Raw genomic sequence first — 14802 nt, forward strand, 5'->3', positions numbered from 1 at the left:
AATTAAACTTATCTGGGTATAATTGTAGATGCACATGCACTTACAGGAAATAATCTCACCTGTACCCCTTTCCCACCATGCTAACATCTTGTAAAATACACAAATACAATATCACAACAATATTGACATTGACATTAATACAGTCAAGATAGAGAACATTCCCATCCCTGCAAGGATCCCTTATGTTGCCATTTATGGCCACACCCACTTCCGTTCCAACCCCATCCCTCCTTAACCCCTGGCAACCAGGAATCTGTCTTCACTTTCTATAACGTTACTGTTCTAAGAACATTGTATAAATGGAATCGTACAGTATGTACTCTTCTGAGACTGGCTTTTTTCACTTGGCATAATTCTCTGGAGGTTCATCCACCTTGTCCCATGTGTCAATAGTTCTTTCCTTTTTATTTATTCCTTGGTATGAATGTATCACAATGGTTGATACCATTTATCTGTTGAGGGACACCTGAGTGGTTCCTACTTTTTGTCTATTATAAATAAAACTACTATGAACATTACACACACACACACATATATAGATGACTTGTGTGATCATAACTTTTTATTTTAGGAAAGATTCCAGGAATAACATTGATAGCGGCATGTTTAGTTTTTAAATAAACCGTTAAAATGTTTTCCAGATTGGCAGCTGTGCCACTTCACATTCCCATGAGCAATGTATGAGTGATCCAGTTTCTCTGCATCCTCGTCAGCATTTGCTGTTGTTGCATTTTTTTGTTTGTTTGTTTTAGCTATTCTGATCGGTGTGTAGTAAAATCTTATTGTAGTTTTAATTTACATTTTGCTAGTGACTAATGATGTTGAGTATCTTTTCATAGCTGATTTGCCACCTATATATCCTTTTTGGTGAAATGGCATTTCCTGTCTTTTGCTCATTTTCTAATTAGATTGTTTGGGTTTGGGTTTTTGTTGTTTTTTTACTGTGAGTCTGAGAGTTGTTTATATATATATATACTTTTTTAGGATTTTATATATTTATTCATGAGAGACCCAGAGAGAGAGGCAGAGACACAGGCAGAGGGAGAAGCAGGCTCCCTGTAGAGCCAAATATGGGACTTGATCCCAGTACCCTGGGATCATGACCTGAGCTGAAGGTAGATGCTCAACCACTGAGCCACCCAGGCGTCCCATATATATTCTTTACTAGCCCTTTTTTGGCTATGTGGTTCTGTATTTTCTCCCAATCTGTAACTTATGGTTTCATCTTCTTAACATGATGTTACAAATTGAGTAAATGTTTTCAGTTTTGATGAAGTCGTTTGTCAATTTTTCTGTTAATGAATCATGCATTTGGTGTCAAGTCTAAGAATTCTTTGCCTAGCCCTAGATTCCAAAGATTTTCTCGTGTATTTTTTTCTAAAAGTTGATATTACATCAGTACATTTAAGTTTATGATCCATTCTGAATTAAATTTTTTATAATGTGTGAGGATTTAAAGCCAGGTTTTCTTTTTTTCTTTTTTAAATTTTTATTTGTTTATTTTGTCCATAGGTTTCCAACTGTTCTAGCAACATGTGTTGAAAAGGTCATCCTTCCTCCACTGTATTACTTTCATGCCTTTGTCAAAATCAGTTAGGCCTATTTATATGAGTCTATTTTGGGGTTTTCTATTCTCTTCCATTAATCTCTATGCTCATCTCAATGCCAATAGCACATAATCTTGGTTATAGGCTATATAATAAGTCTTAAAGTTGGATATACTGATTCCTTCAACTTTATTCTTTTTCAAAATTGTTTTAGCTATTCTAGTTCCTTTGCCTTTTCCTATAAATTTTAAAATTATTTTGTCTGCATCTACAAAAAGTTTGCTGAGATTTGAATGGAAGCTGTGCTAAACCTGTATATCAAATTGGGAAGAATTGACATCTACACTATCTTGAGTCTTCCTATGCATGAACATAATACATCCTTCCATTTCCTTAGATCTTCTTTGATTCCTTTTATTAGTGTTTTGTAGTTTCAGCATACAAGTCTTATACATTTTTGTTAGATACACTCAAGTGTTTCATTGTTTTGCATCATTGTAAGTGGTATTATATATTTAATTTTAGTGTTCATGTGCTTGTCACTAATATACAGAAATACAATTGATTTTTGTATGTTTATCTTTCAAACTTGCTGAACTAATTTATTAGTTCTAGGAGGTTTGGGTTTTTTGGGGGGGTATATTCCTTAGAATTTCTACATAAACAATCATGTCATGTGAAAATAAGGATTTTTCCCCCTTCTGATCTGTATTCCTTTTATTCCCTTTTATTGCCTTACTGCTCTGAGCAGAACTTCTGGTACTATGTTGAATAACAGTGATAAGAGTGGGTATCCTTTCTTTTTCCTGATTTTAGGGGAAAGGCATGCAGTTTTTCACCCTTAAAATGATATTAGCAATAACATTTTTTTGTAGATGTTTTTTATGAAGTTGAGGAAGTTCCTCCCAATTTTTATTTTTCTGAGATATTATCGTGAATAGATGTTGAATTTTAAAAGTATTGTCAAATATATTGACTGCATCAATTGACATAATCATGATTTTTCTATAATATGTTAATATCGTGGATTATATAGATTGATTTTCAGATATTGAACCAGGCTTGCATTCCTTTAATAAGCTCCACTTCCTATATAATTCTTTTTATGTGTCACTTAATTTTATTTGCTTATATGTTGTTCAATATTTTTGTATCTAAATTCATGAGGATTGTTGGTTTATAGTTGGTTAGGTGTTGTGGCTTTTTTTCTCCTTATACTGTTTTCATCTTGTTTTGGTATAAGAGTAACGCTGGATTCATAAAATGAATTAGGAAGTGTTCTTTCCTCTTATGTTATCTGGAAGAAATGGTATGGATGGCTTTTAATTCTTCTTTAAGTATTTGGTACAATTCTCCAGTGAAAACTTTTGGGCCTAGAGATTTCTTTTTCTGGAGTTTTAAACTTATAAATTCAATTTTCTTCATAGTTATAGGGCTATCCAAAGTATTTATTTAAATATGGTACATTGTGGTAGTTCATATTTCTCAAGAGATTGCTCTATTTCATCTAAGTTGTCAAACTTGTGTCTGTAGAGTTGTTCATAGTATTTCTTTATAATCCTTTTGATGTCTGCAGGGTCTGTGGTGCTACCCCTATTTCATCCTTAATAGTGTTCCCTTCCTCTCTGTCTCTCTCTTTCTTTTGCAAGACTTGCTAGAGATTTGATTGATCTTCTAAAGAAACTAGCTTTCTTTTTATTGTTTTTGTCTTGTTTTCAATTCTATTGGTTTCCAATTCTTGTTATTTCCTACCTCCTGATAGCTTTATTTTGCTCTTCCTTTTCTAGGTTTTCAGGTAACAGCTTATAGAATTCATTTAAAAATTTTCTTCTTGTCTATGTAAGCAATTGTGCTATACATTTCTTAGTGCTTTAATTGTGCCCACAAATCTGGATAAAATGTATTTTTATTTTCACTCATTGCAAAGTGGTTTTCTTAATTTCCCTTAAGACTTTCCCTTTCTCCTGTGGATTACTTGGAAGAGTATTGTTTGGTTTCCAAATGTTTGGAACTTTTCTTGTTATTTTTCTGTTATTTATTTTTACTTTGCTTTCATACGTTAGAGAATACATTTTATATGATTTCAATTCAATTTGAAGGTGTTTTATAGCCTAGAACATGGTCTACCTTGGCGTATATATTCCATGGGCACTTGAAAATAATGTGCATTCTGCTATTGTTGGGTGGAGTGTTCTATAAATGTCAATTAGATTCTGTTAATTGACAGTGTTATTGAGTTTTTCTATATTCTTGCTTTCTGTCTAGTTGGTCTATCAATTATTGAAAAAGGAGTGTTTAAGTCCCCAAGTATAATTGTGAATTTGTCTATTCTCCCTTCAGTTCTGTCGGTTTCTTCTTCACATATTTTGTGGTATGTTTGTTACATATACACCTAGGATTGCTATGTCATCCTGGTAGACTGATCATTTTGTTTTATGTAATGCCCCTCAATGTCTCTGGTAATTTTCTTTGCTCTGAAGCTTACTTAATCTGATATTAATAAAGTGACTCTTACTTTCTTTTGATTAATGTTTGCTTGATGCATCTTTTTCCTATCTTTTACTTTCAACCAATCTGCATCATTTTATTTGATGTGAGTTTCTTGTACATGGAATATAACTAGGATGTGTTTTTTTAATCTACCTTGTCAATTTCTATCACTGAAATTATTGATATGCTGGGATTTAATGCTGCCATTTTGTTTTTTGTTATCTCTGTTTTTCAAGTCTTGCTTTTTTTTCCCTGCCTTCCTATGAGTTACTTGAACATTTTTTAGAATTCCATTTTGATTTATCATAAGGTTTTTAGTATATCTGTATATGTTCTCTAGTAGCTTCTAAAGGTGTTACTATATATATTATATATATTATATATATAGTATATGTGTGTATATATATGATTTATATATATAGTATATATAGTATATGTGTATATAAATGATATATATAGTATACAGTATATATATATATGATTTATCACTGTCTATTGGTGTTGAAGTTTTGCCAGCTTTAATGAAATGTAGAAAGTTTACCATCCCTTACATCCCTTTACTCTCCCATATTTATAATATAATTCTTTTAACTATTTCCTCTAATATAAATTTAGAGCCACATCAGGCAGTGTTATAATTTTGCTTCAATGGTGAAATATAATTTTTAAAAACTCAAAAATAGAATGAAAATTAATTCACTAAAATATTTACTCTTTCTGTTGTTCCTTCTTCCTTCTTGATGTTTCAATGATCCTTTATAAAACTTACTTTTGTGTGTGGGGGGGGGAGCGGAATTCCTTTAGCTTTTCTTTTAGGGCAGATACTGGAGACAAACTCTCTTAGTTTTTCCTCATCTAAGAATGTCTTGATTTCCCTTCCTTCCTGAAGGATATCTTTGCTAAATATAGAATTCTGGGTGGACAGTACTTTTCTTTCAGCACTTAAAAAAGTTGTGCCACTTTCTACCAGCCTTCATGGTTTCTGATGAGAAATATACCATAATTTGAATTGTTTTTTCTCCTATAGATAAAGCATTTTTCTCTCTCTCTGTGCTTTCAAGATTCTTTTCTTTGTCTTTAGTTTTCAGTAGTTTGACTATGATAATGTCTTGATGTGGATTTCTTTGAATTTACCCTGTGTGGAATTAATGAATCGTGAATCTTTAGGTTTATGTCTTTTGCCAAATTTAGGAAATTTTGGCCATTATTTCTCTGAGTACTTTCTTGCTTTATTCTTTTTCCTCTCCTTCTGGGACTCCAATGACATGATTGTTAGATCTTTTGTCCCACAGATTTTTCAGTTTCATGATAATTAATTTAAAAATATTGGTCACATAATTCTAACATTCCTGTCATATCAGTGTTGGGCATCTACTGATTGCCTTTTTTCATTCAAGTTGAGATTTCCCTGGTTCTCAGTGTGATAAGTGATTTTCTTTCTTTTCTTTTCTTTCTTTCTTTCTTTCTTTCTTTCTTCTTTTTTCTTTCTTTCTTTTTAAAATATTTTATTTATTTATTCATGAGAGACACAGAAAGGGAAGCAGAGACATAGGCAGAGGGAGAAGCAGACTCTCTGTGGGGAGCCTGATGCAGGACTCAGTCCCAGGACCCCAGGATCATGACCTGAGCCAAAGGCAGACGCCAACTACTGAGCCATTCAGGTGCCCCAAGTGATTTTCTGTTGAAACTTGGATGTGTTTATATTATGAGACTCTGGGTGTTATTTAAACCTTCTGTTTTAGCTAGCTCTCTGATACTACTCCGGCAGAAGCAGGGGGTGGGTGCTGCCTTGTTACAGCCAGGTGGAGGTAGAACTCCAGGTCTCTCAAGAAGCCTATATTGGGGAGGGTGCTCCTTGTTACTGGTAGTGAAACTGGGAAGTCAAGGTCCTCTCATGTTCTCTACTGATGCTATCTGTGGAGCAATTGAGGTGGTGATTACTACCCAATGCAGATGGATGTCCCAGCTTCTATCTGAGACCATGCCTTCTCTGATACCATCAGAGACTGACATGCTTCATTACAGACTTGTTACAAGTCTAGGCTCCCCCACTCTGCCTTTGCTGGCATGGAGGAAGGATATTATCTAAAATTTCCTTTCTTGTTAGTTATTCTTTTCCCGGGCCCTTTGACTGAAGAAAGCAGGCTTTTGTTGGATTTTTTTTTTTTTTTTTGGTCTACATTTGTTTGTGTTTTATTTTACTGGCTATTTGAGCTCTGGGATATTTTACATAAAACAGAAAACCCGGTGTATTTGTTTTTTAGAACTACTACAACAAAATACCACAGACTGAGTGACTTAAACAACAGATATTTATTTCTCACTGTTCTGGCAGCTGGAAATCCAAAGTCAAGGTGTTGGCATATTAGTTTCTCCTAAGGCCTTTCTCTGTTGCTTGCAGATGACCACCATCTTACTGCCAATGGTCTTTTCTCTGTGCACACATGCCTCTCTTCCTCTTCTTATAAGAATAATGGTCATATTGGTTTAGAGCCTCACCTTTATGACCTCATTTAACCTTAACTACCTCTTTAAAGGGCTCACCTTTAAATACAGTTAAAGCTTCAACAAGTAAATATTGATTAAAGCTTCAACAAATGAATTTCAAGGTGGAGGAGACACAATTCAGTCTAGAACAACCAAGGAACTCACCATCATTTTATTCCTTGGGTCCTGAAGTCCCTAGCCCCTCTCTCTCCATCTTTCAGACTCTTCTTATGTTTGTTTTAAATATAACGTCCAGGGGTTTTAGTGGAAGTGATAGAGAAAAGTCTACTTGATGTTCTTGGAAGCAGAAGTTCCTCCTTTTTGTGCTCTTTAAAGAGGTTTTTGTGACTCAGATAAAAGCAGTTCTGATTTGCAAGAACCAGATTTCACTGGGCAAGAAATACTTTTGCTGAAAATATTTCCCCATAGCCTCTGAGGACTGGGAGCATAAAGATTATTCCATAAACCATAGAGTAGTAGAGAGGAACATGGGATGTGTGATGGCAGTTTCCCATCCCAAAAGGAGATACAATCCCTTCATCTGGGGAAAAAAATCCTCAGATGGAATTGACAAAGGTTTAAAAGATCTAAGCCTCAGAAAAGGAGCCTAGTGTTTCCATTTCCCTAGACCATGTGAGGCAGGACAGTAGGAATCTGACTTGAGCCAAACTCCCAGGTGATAAACTGGAGAAGGCAAGTGTCCAAGACAGAGCTGTGTGTGTGTGCTCATGGTCGTAGTCTGTAAGCTTTCAGTCTTTAACGGAAGCTCCAGGGTCCTCCAAGGCCTTGTGGCCTCTGGAATTTCCTCATCACCAAAGCTATCAACTCTCCAGGCATGGTGGCAGAGCCAGCTCCTCCTATTACTCAACTCCAAATTCTCACTATTAAGCAGGGGCTCCTTGAGGAAGATTGATTTACTACATTAAACGAGCCTCTGTGTGCTCGATGAGAATGTCACAAGACAAACGGCTCCTGCTGCATGCCTCCAGCCCACCGCCCCCTGTTTCCATTACATTTGGGCCAGAGTCATGGTGGATGAGTTTGGTGTAGTTCATTTTCTGCCTTACATGATAAACTTGTCAGCCTTTGACCGATCAGCTACTTGTATGCAGGGAGTTCATTTGCAAGGCCACCTGGCATCCCAGCTCGGCTGTCCTGCTCCCATTTCATCCTGCCTAATGAGCCAGGACCTGGTTACTATTGGTTGGTGCTGAGCTCTGGGGCCCTGCACAACCTGCACGTGATGATGATGGCTCAGTCCCTCCTTGGAGGGCCTTCTCTCCTGCCTGGAGGCGGCTGGGGCACTGATGCCTAGGAAGCTGTCCTTGTTTGCTGTCAGCTTTGCTTGTCCAGCTGGGAGGGAGTGTGCCAAGCCTTCACTCTCCTGCCCAAAGGATGTGTTAGGTCTATTCCCCAGCATCCTGACTAGACAGGCCTGCTATGGGTTTCCTGGAGGAGCTATAGCCTGCCCACTCCACATTGGCCTAGGAGCTGTTACTAAGGAAATTTTAGTTAGGCAGATACTCAGCCAGGGGTCTCAGAGCTCACTGAGACCTACCTGATCAACAGGGCCTAGATGTGCAGCACTGGGGCTGCCAATGATCCCTTAACTGCCCACCAGGCCCACATCCTCCCCAAACTGCTAGGCATCCTAGACTCTGCTCTGACCACATCAGCCCCTGCCCAAGATACTTTGGTGGCTTCTTGTCATTGCTCATGAGGTCCACTTCCTGATCCTGCTATTCACAGCCCTTGATGATCTGTCCCCAGCCTGGGCATTGAGGTTGCATATCTGGGATCAAGTCTAACTCCCTCAATTTGCTGGATGACCTTAAGCAAGACGTTTAGCTTCTCTGTGAATGGGGATGATAAAAATTCTTATATCATGTTCATCAATATGAGGACTTAGATTGATGCCAGGCATGTAGTAGATGGTCGACAAAGGTTAACTAATAGCATCACTTCACTGCATTCTTCAATCTCACCTAAATCCTTTATGCCTTCACCTACAATGAACTGCAGCCAGGGGTGGTCTTCTCACCCACAAGCTCTACCCACAAGCCAGGGTGTCTACACCTTAGCCCTCAGAACCTTTTCCAGCATTGTTATCTCCTGACATGCTTCTCCCTTCCTCTCTGCCCATTTGAATTTGATCCCAGCCTGGCCAAGGACTTCTCATGCTCTGAAGTCACCAGCCAGCCTGGGAGCCCAGAGGAACCCCCAGAATAGCACACAGGGCAGGGTCAGTCACCAGAACCATTGGCAGGGACTCCTATTGGAGCAAAGAGGACCAGGGCTGGGAGCCTCACAAAGGATAAGGAATTCCTTCTCTATCTCCATCCTCTCCCAACCTCTCACCATCCCCCCATCCTATGAGACTCCATGCCCCAAAGCCTCAAGCCCACTGAACTCCAAGATTCCTTCTCTGAGCGTGGACACAAGTCTCAGCCTCACCTGTCCATGGACACTTTCCTGTACCCACGTGGGCAACTGAGGCGCCACCCTCTGCAAGTTCACAGACATGGGGGAGGAGACTAGATCAGGGCTTCTGGGGCTGGACTGGCAGTGTTTGAAACATGGGAATGTCTGAAGTCAGCAACAGGGTCATGTGCTGTAGGAGCATGCACAATGTAGTAGGAGACAATGGGTACAGAGGGGACTGGTCTAGCCCTGGCCCCAGGTGCTGTACGAGGCCAGCCTGATGAACAGAGCAGAGGTTCCTTGTCTGCATTGAATAAGCAACTGGCATGCTCTGGATGTGAGGAGTTCTGGAGGGCAAGAGCTCTGTCTGGGCTGTTCCTACCTACATCAAACATAGGGTCAGCCCTGTTAGAGGATCGGGGAGCTGGGGAGGGGTTTATGAGTGGAACTTTGATAGGCAGAGAAAGAGAAGAGCCCCTATCCAGGAGACATCCTATGCTACGATGAAGAGGTGAATGAGCCCAGGTGTCCAGAGAATGGTAGGAAGCATGAGGTCCCTGCAGGGATTCAGGGGAGATGACCCTGAAGGGGCAGCATGGTGAGCCATGGAGCCCAAAGGGCTCTATTTAGACACAACCTCATGGGCAGTAGAAGTTATTTCAGATTGAAGATGGTGACACAATGATTGCAACACACTTGAGCAGAGGGAATTTCCCCAGAGCATCAGCCAGGTTACCTTTACCTTTAGATCCTGAAGTCATGGCCTCAAGCCTTGGAGTTGATCAGACTCCAGGAAAGCACAAGAGGCCATGCAGAAGATAATGAGTCATCCTGGCCCCATCAGGATCAAGGGGGGCGTGTCTTGAAAATATAGTGCTCTCCAAGCCCTCATTCTACACAGGAAATGGGGAACAGATGACCCAATGCTGGGCTGGCTTGCTCTTCATTCTCCTCAGAGCAGAAGGCTTTCTGTGAGAGAGATTTGCAAGAAGTGGGAGGAAGGATATGGGTGGGGACTAGAGATTTTGTTCACATGAGATTACGCATGGATACCTCTCATGAACTGGAGAAACCACATGGGCAGAGCAGGGACCAGCAGAGGTGGGCTTAGCATTGTGTGCCTAGCACATGTTGAGGAGGCCCAGGGAAGGGTCTTAGGACTGCCCCACTCAAGGCTGACTGCACTGGGAGGGGGAAGTCACCACATACCCCAGGGAGGGTCAATGTGAGGCCAAGAGCAGAGAGGAACAGACAGGACCTCATCGAAGGCCACCCTGGGTCCCTAGCTAGACATAAGGAAGGACAGGCTCCCATTGGCAGTGTCAGACTGTGTATGGACTTGGCCTCCCACTGCCTGGGGAAGGTAGTGTTGTGCCTGGCTCTAGCCCACAGGCAAGACCAACACTGATGCTGGGGGTGTGGAAGCCACACCTGCTCCCACATGTTCCCTGGACTTCAGGAAAGCAGATTTCAGATGGCTGTGAGAGATTATGGGCTTTTTTTTTTTTTTCCCCTTTGGCTTGAGGCTCTGGAAGAAGAGAAGCCTCCAGAGCCAGGGACTCTGACAGAGGGAGTTCTGACTCAGCAGGAAGTGGGATCCCAGTCGGGAGGGGAAGGGCAGGAGCAGGGGTGTGTGTGTGCCTGGGCTTGGGCTGACTACAGGAAATAGAAGGGTCAGCACTCAGGACCAGGGCCTGCCCAAGTGCCTGCTTTGATGGGACAAGAGGGAGCAGGGAGGATCCTGACTGTCATCTTGGGGGACTCCTCAGCCTGAAGAATGTTTCTCTCTGACAAATGGCCTCCTGGACAGGGACCTTGAATTTCAATACCTACAGGGACCAAGGGGGTTGAATGAATGAGAGAAGACTATGGTAAACCAAGGATGCAGCTTCTCAGCTCCAGTTAAGTCTTGCGGTAGGAGAACGTGCACCCAACATCACCAGATGGGTCAGTTAGGATTACATTTGGCCACATATGACAGAGGACATAAAATAATAGTGGCTTAAGGAAAACAGAGGTTTTTCACTCTCTCTCTCTCATGTATACCAGAAGTAAGCCACCCAGAGCTGATACATGGTGGCTAGGGTTCTTCTATCTTCCTGCAATTGTGTGGCCCACATCCATATGATCCAAAATGGAGGCTAGAGGTCCAGCCATCACACCTGTGTCCCAGCAATGGATAGAGGAAAGTGGGAAGGGCAAAGAAGACATGCTAGTTATTTTTAAGTAAGTCTCTTGGAAGCTGTCATATAGTGTTTCTAAATTTTGTTAGCAGAATTTCTATGTGTGGCTTCCCCCTAAGGGAGGCTGGGCAATGCAGCTTTAGTTCTGGTTCCCCTGTGCCAAGCTAAAACTGGGCATTCCATGACTCAAGGGAGAATGGGTATTGCCATATGCAGCTAGCAGTCTCTTCCCCACAGTGCGCCCTTGCTTCCAAATACTTTGCACCCCATCTTCCATGCATAGGATGCTCTGAGACTTGGCAGGGAGAGGTAACCCTGCACCTCATCCTGTAACAGCATCCAGCCCTAAAGTCTGGGTAGAGGAGGTGATGGAGGTGGAGGAGGCTGCCCAGGGGCAGCCCATCTGGCTGGCCCAGCTCTCTTCAGGGAGGAACCCCGTACCCAATTGTCCCCCATGGAGAAATCAAGCTGCCTTGGTGGCACATCTCTGGCACAACTCAGTGGCTCCTAGCCTATTTGTCCTGAGGAGTTCCACATGCCTGAAATGACCCAAATGGGCTCATGTGGATATGGCTTTGGGGCAGCCTGGCCCTTCCATCTGCACTCTGCATTGAAATAGTTGCTGAGGTGGCAGGAGGCTGGGAGAGCAAGACTTTGACTCCTTTACTTCAGCTTTTCATGTGAAGAGGACTGATTTTTAAATTTCAGCACCTAATATTTAAAAATTTTAGTTCAGGACCCAGATGCAGCTCTCAAATGCTGCAGTGGTAGGGGTGGGGGGGTATCAGGGAGCAGTACTGTTGGATGGAGGAATTGGAGCTCCTCCCCTGGCAAAGGCTGGCCTGAGGATCTAATGTCCATGCAGAAGGCCCCGCATGAGTCCCTGCATCCTGGAAGGCAGGTCCAGCGACCATCCATCTGGGGAAGATCTGGCCACAGCTAAAGAGTGAGTGGGATTCTTGCAGAGACCATGACAGTAAGCTGGCTGCTGGGATTAACGCAGAAGTTCAGGACAGTCTGTCTGATTTCATGGCCCACCCACTGGATTTGGGAGAGAAGTCAGGTCAGGACTGACTCAAGGGCTGGGTGTCCATGTGTGTGCCTGCCTATGCTGTGTGGGGTTCTGTGGAGGGGACCTCAGACCTGGTTTGGAGGGTAGGTGCTAAGGCCTTGTTTGCCTGGCCTGCAGACTCCACCAACCGGGACGCCCTGGATATGATTGAACGCTGCATCTGCCTCGTGTGCCTGGACGCCCCGGGAGGTGTGGATCTCAGCGACACCAACAGGGCGCTCCAGCTCCTTCATGGTGGAGGCTGCAGCAAGAATGGGGCAAACCGCTGGTATGACAAATCCCTACAGGTAAGCTTCCCCAGTGGCTTGGCCAGGGGCCTGAGTCAGCAGATGCTCACTCCCTGGCCTATGCTGCATCTGGGGCCAAGGGAGCTGAAGGCACTGGAAATGTGCCACTGGTATCAGCCTCTGGACTGGCCGGAACTCTTCTCAGGAGCAAGTGACCAAACCCAACTCAAACTCCCAACCTTCCTGTAGCCTGGGCCAGGCGTGTGGACCTCTGGGTCAGAGCTGGGGCTCATTCCCCATCTCCCAGCACACACTGTAAGGTGGGCGTATCCTGGGGGCCCGCTCAACACTTCCTCAATGCATTCAGCAAGAATCATGTCTGATGCCCAGAGAGGCCAGCCTTTCTGAATCTCCATCGCTCCTACCTGCTGGCCATTTCAACACACTACATTCCATCCCTGAGAAGTAGGACAGTCCAGCATCTCCATACAAGGAAAGTCATAAAATGAAATAAAGCAATTCATATATTTTTCATTCTCATGACATCAATTCAGAAACATGACACTCAGTTTGACCTGGAGAAAAATACTCCAGCAGGTGCAGGTGAGGTCGAGGTTGGGTCCATTCTTTCCTGTTCCTCCAACCTTTTTTCTCCCCTGTGTCAATCCTGAATTGAACCTTGTTTATTTTTAAAGCCACCCCACTTTCACAATGACCACATTAAATAGCCAATGATCGCTATGCTTTGGGCTAGTATCTCTCCCACCAATAAGCAACATTTCATTTTTCTCTTTCTCTGGCCCCTATATGCTTTTATTGGTTTGCATATTGATTCTACTATTTCTGATGAGTTCTCTTGCTGCTGTGCTGGCTATTTTAGCCTCTACAGTGGTGCTAATGGCTTGTTATCTTTCATGGAGCAGCTATGGGAATGAAATGATATAATGGAAGTACAGAACCAGAAACATAGCAAGCCAGGGTAGTGGTTTTCTTTTCCTCCCTTTTGTTTCAGTGGCAAGAACAGAAAAGCACTAATGCATGAGTGGGCACAGTCTTCCCCTCCTGCCTCACATGGGTGACTGTGCCCACCCCTGGGCTCTTTTCAGAGGCAGGACAGATGATCAGATGAGCTGGGAAAGCCAAACAGGCTCCATGGACCTGAATTGAAAAGATCAGGAGCTAGTCTCAGGATGGAGAAGCAGAGGACATTGGGGAGAAAGAGAAAAGAACCTGCAAGGATCAGCCTTGAGCAAGACCATGTGGGGAGGTCGTTTAAAGAGTAGGAGTAAAGATTCGGGCACACTATATACACTGGCACGTGAGGGACGGGAGAAGACATCAGGGGAGTCAGCTCACATGTGTTTGACTGTGCCAATGCCCTAGAAGAGCATCAGTAAGAATGCCAATAGCTTGTTTGTTTGCTGGTTTGTTTGCGGATGGTGGACTAGATTCTCTTGCATGTGACGCTGTGCTTGCTGAGCTGAACTATGGGCAGCCCACCTTATCCAGGTCATACATTAACAATCAAATCTCACATTCTCATTATTTTTTCCCAGCATTTCTGTATGTGTTGAGTATGTCCCTTTTTGAAGTTAGCTAAGTACAAAGGCTGTGGACCTTTCCTATACCTTCTCTCCAATCCTCCTATCAATCCTGTGAACTGGGTTTTATTGGATCCATTTTCAATGGGAGCACACTGAAGCCAGAGAGCTGAGATGTCTTGTTGAAGATTTCCCAACTGCCAGGGTGTGCGGCAGACCTGGAGTCCAGGTCCCTGAAGGGAAGCCCAGGCAGCAGTTAGTGGAGCATCCTCAGAACACCTTTCCTTCACTCCCTTCAAATGACAGTTCATTTCTCCCTAGGAATCTGCACACCATCCAACTTGGATCATTACCTCTCATTCACTCATTCAACCAAGTTACTGAGCACCTACTACCAGGTAGACCCTGGTCTAGATCCTGGGAATAAAATCAACGGTGGCTAAATGTACAGGTTCCATTTAGACACATGATCACACAAGGCTGTGTAGGATTGTGGCCCTGTTACACACCATGAGGGGGAAACAGTACTTAAGCCAAAGGAACTTGCCCATGAGCTAAGGAAAGTGTGCACAGCTTCAGTGTGAGCTCTTAGGAGTCACTGGGCTCCTCTAGCCACAGAGCTTTGGCCTCTGGCCTCACTGTCCAGATCATGTCTGGGAAGGTGATGACATCATAGAGCTATCTTGAGGCCCCCATATTCTCAGGTCATGGCAATTTCATATAGCATTCTTTTCCAGAGATAACATGCTTTGGTATCCTTGGAGGAGAGATCCCCCTTAGAGGCCTGGAAGACCTGGCCTGGAACCAAGGGGCTAGTCTGAAATGCAGACTCTA

General features: G+C 42.8%; 1 protein-coding gene across 1 annotated transcript in view; it reads left to right on the forward strand.

Moving 5' to 3' along the window:
- CHAT (choline O-acetyltransferase) overlaps positions 1–14802 on the forward strand; it is a 46418-nt gene that overhangs the window by 15951 nt on the left and 15665 nt on the right. Inside the window, exon 7 of the mRNA XM_055345590.1 lies at positions 12318–12487. Within this exon, the coding sequence (XP_055201565.1) occupies positions 12318–12487 (170 nt within the window). The remainder of the gene's footprint in view (positions 1–12317; positions 12488–14802) is intronic.

Source organism: Nyctereutes procyonoides, unplaced genomic scaffold, assembly GCF_905146905.1.
Source record: "Nyctereutes procyonoides isolate TBG_1078 unplaced genomic scaffold, NYPRO_anot_genome, whole genome shotgun sequence".
Lineage (NCBI taxonomy): Eukaryota > Metazoa > Chordata > Mammalia > Carnivora > Canidae > Nyctereutes > Nyctereutes procyonoides.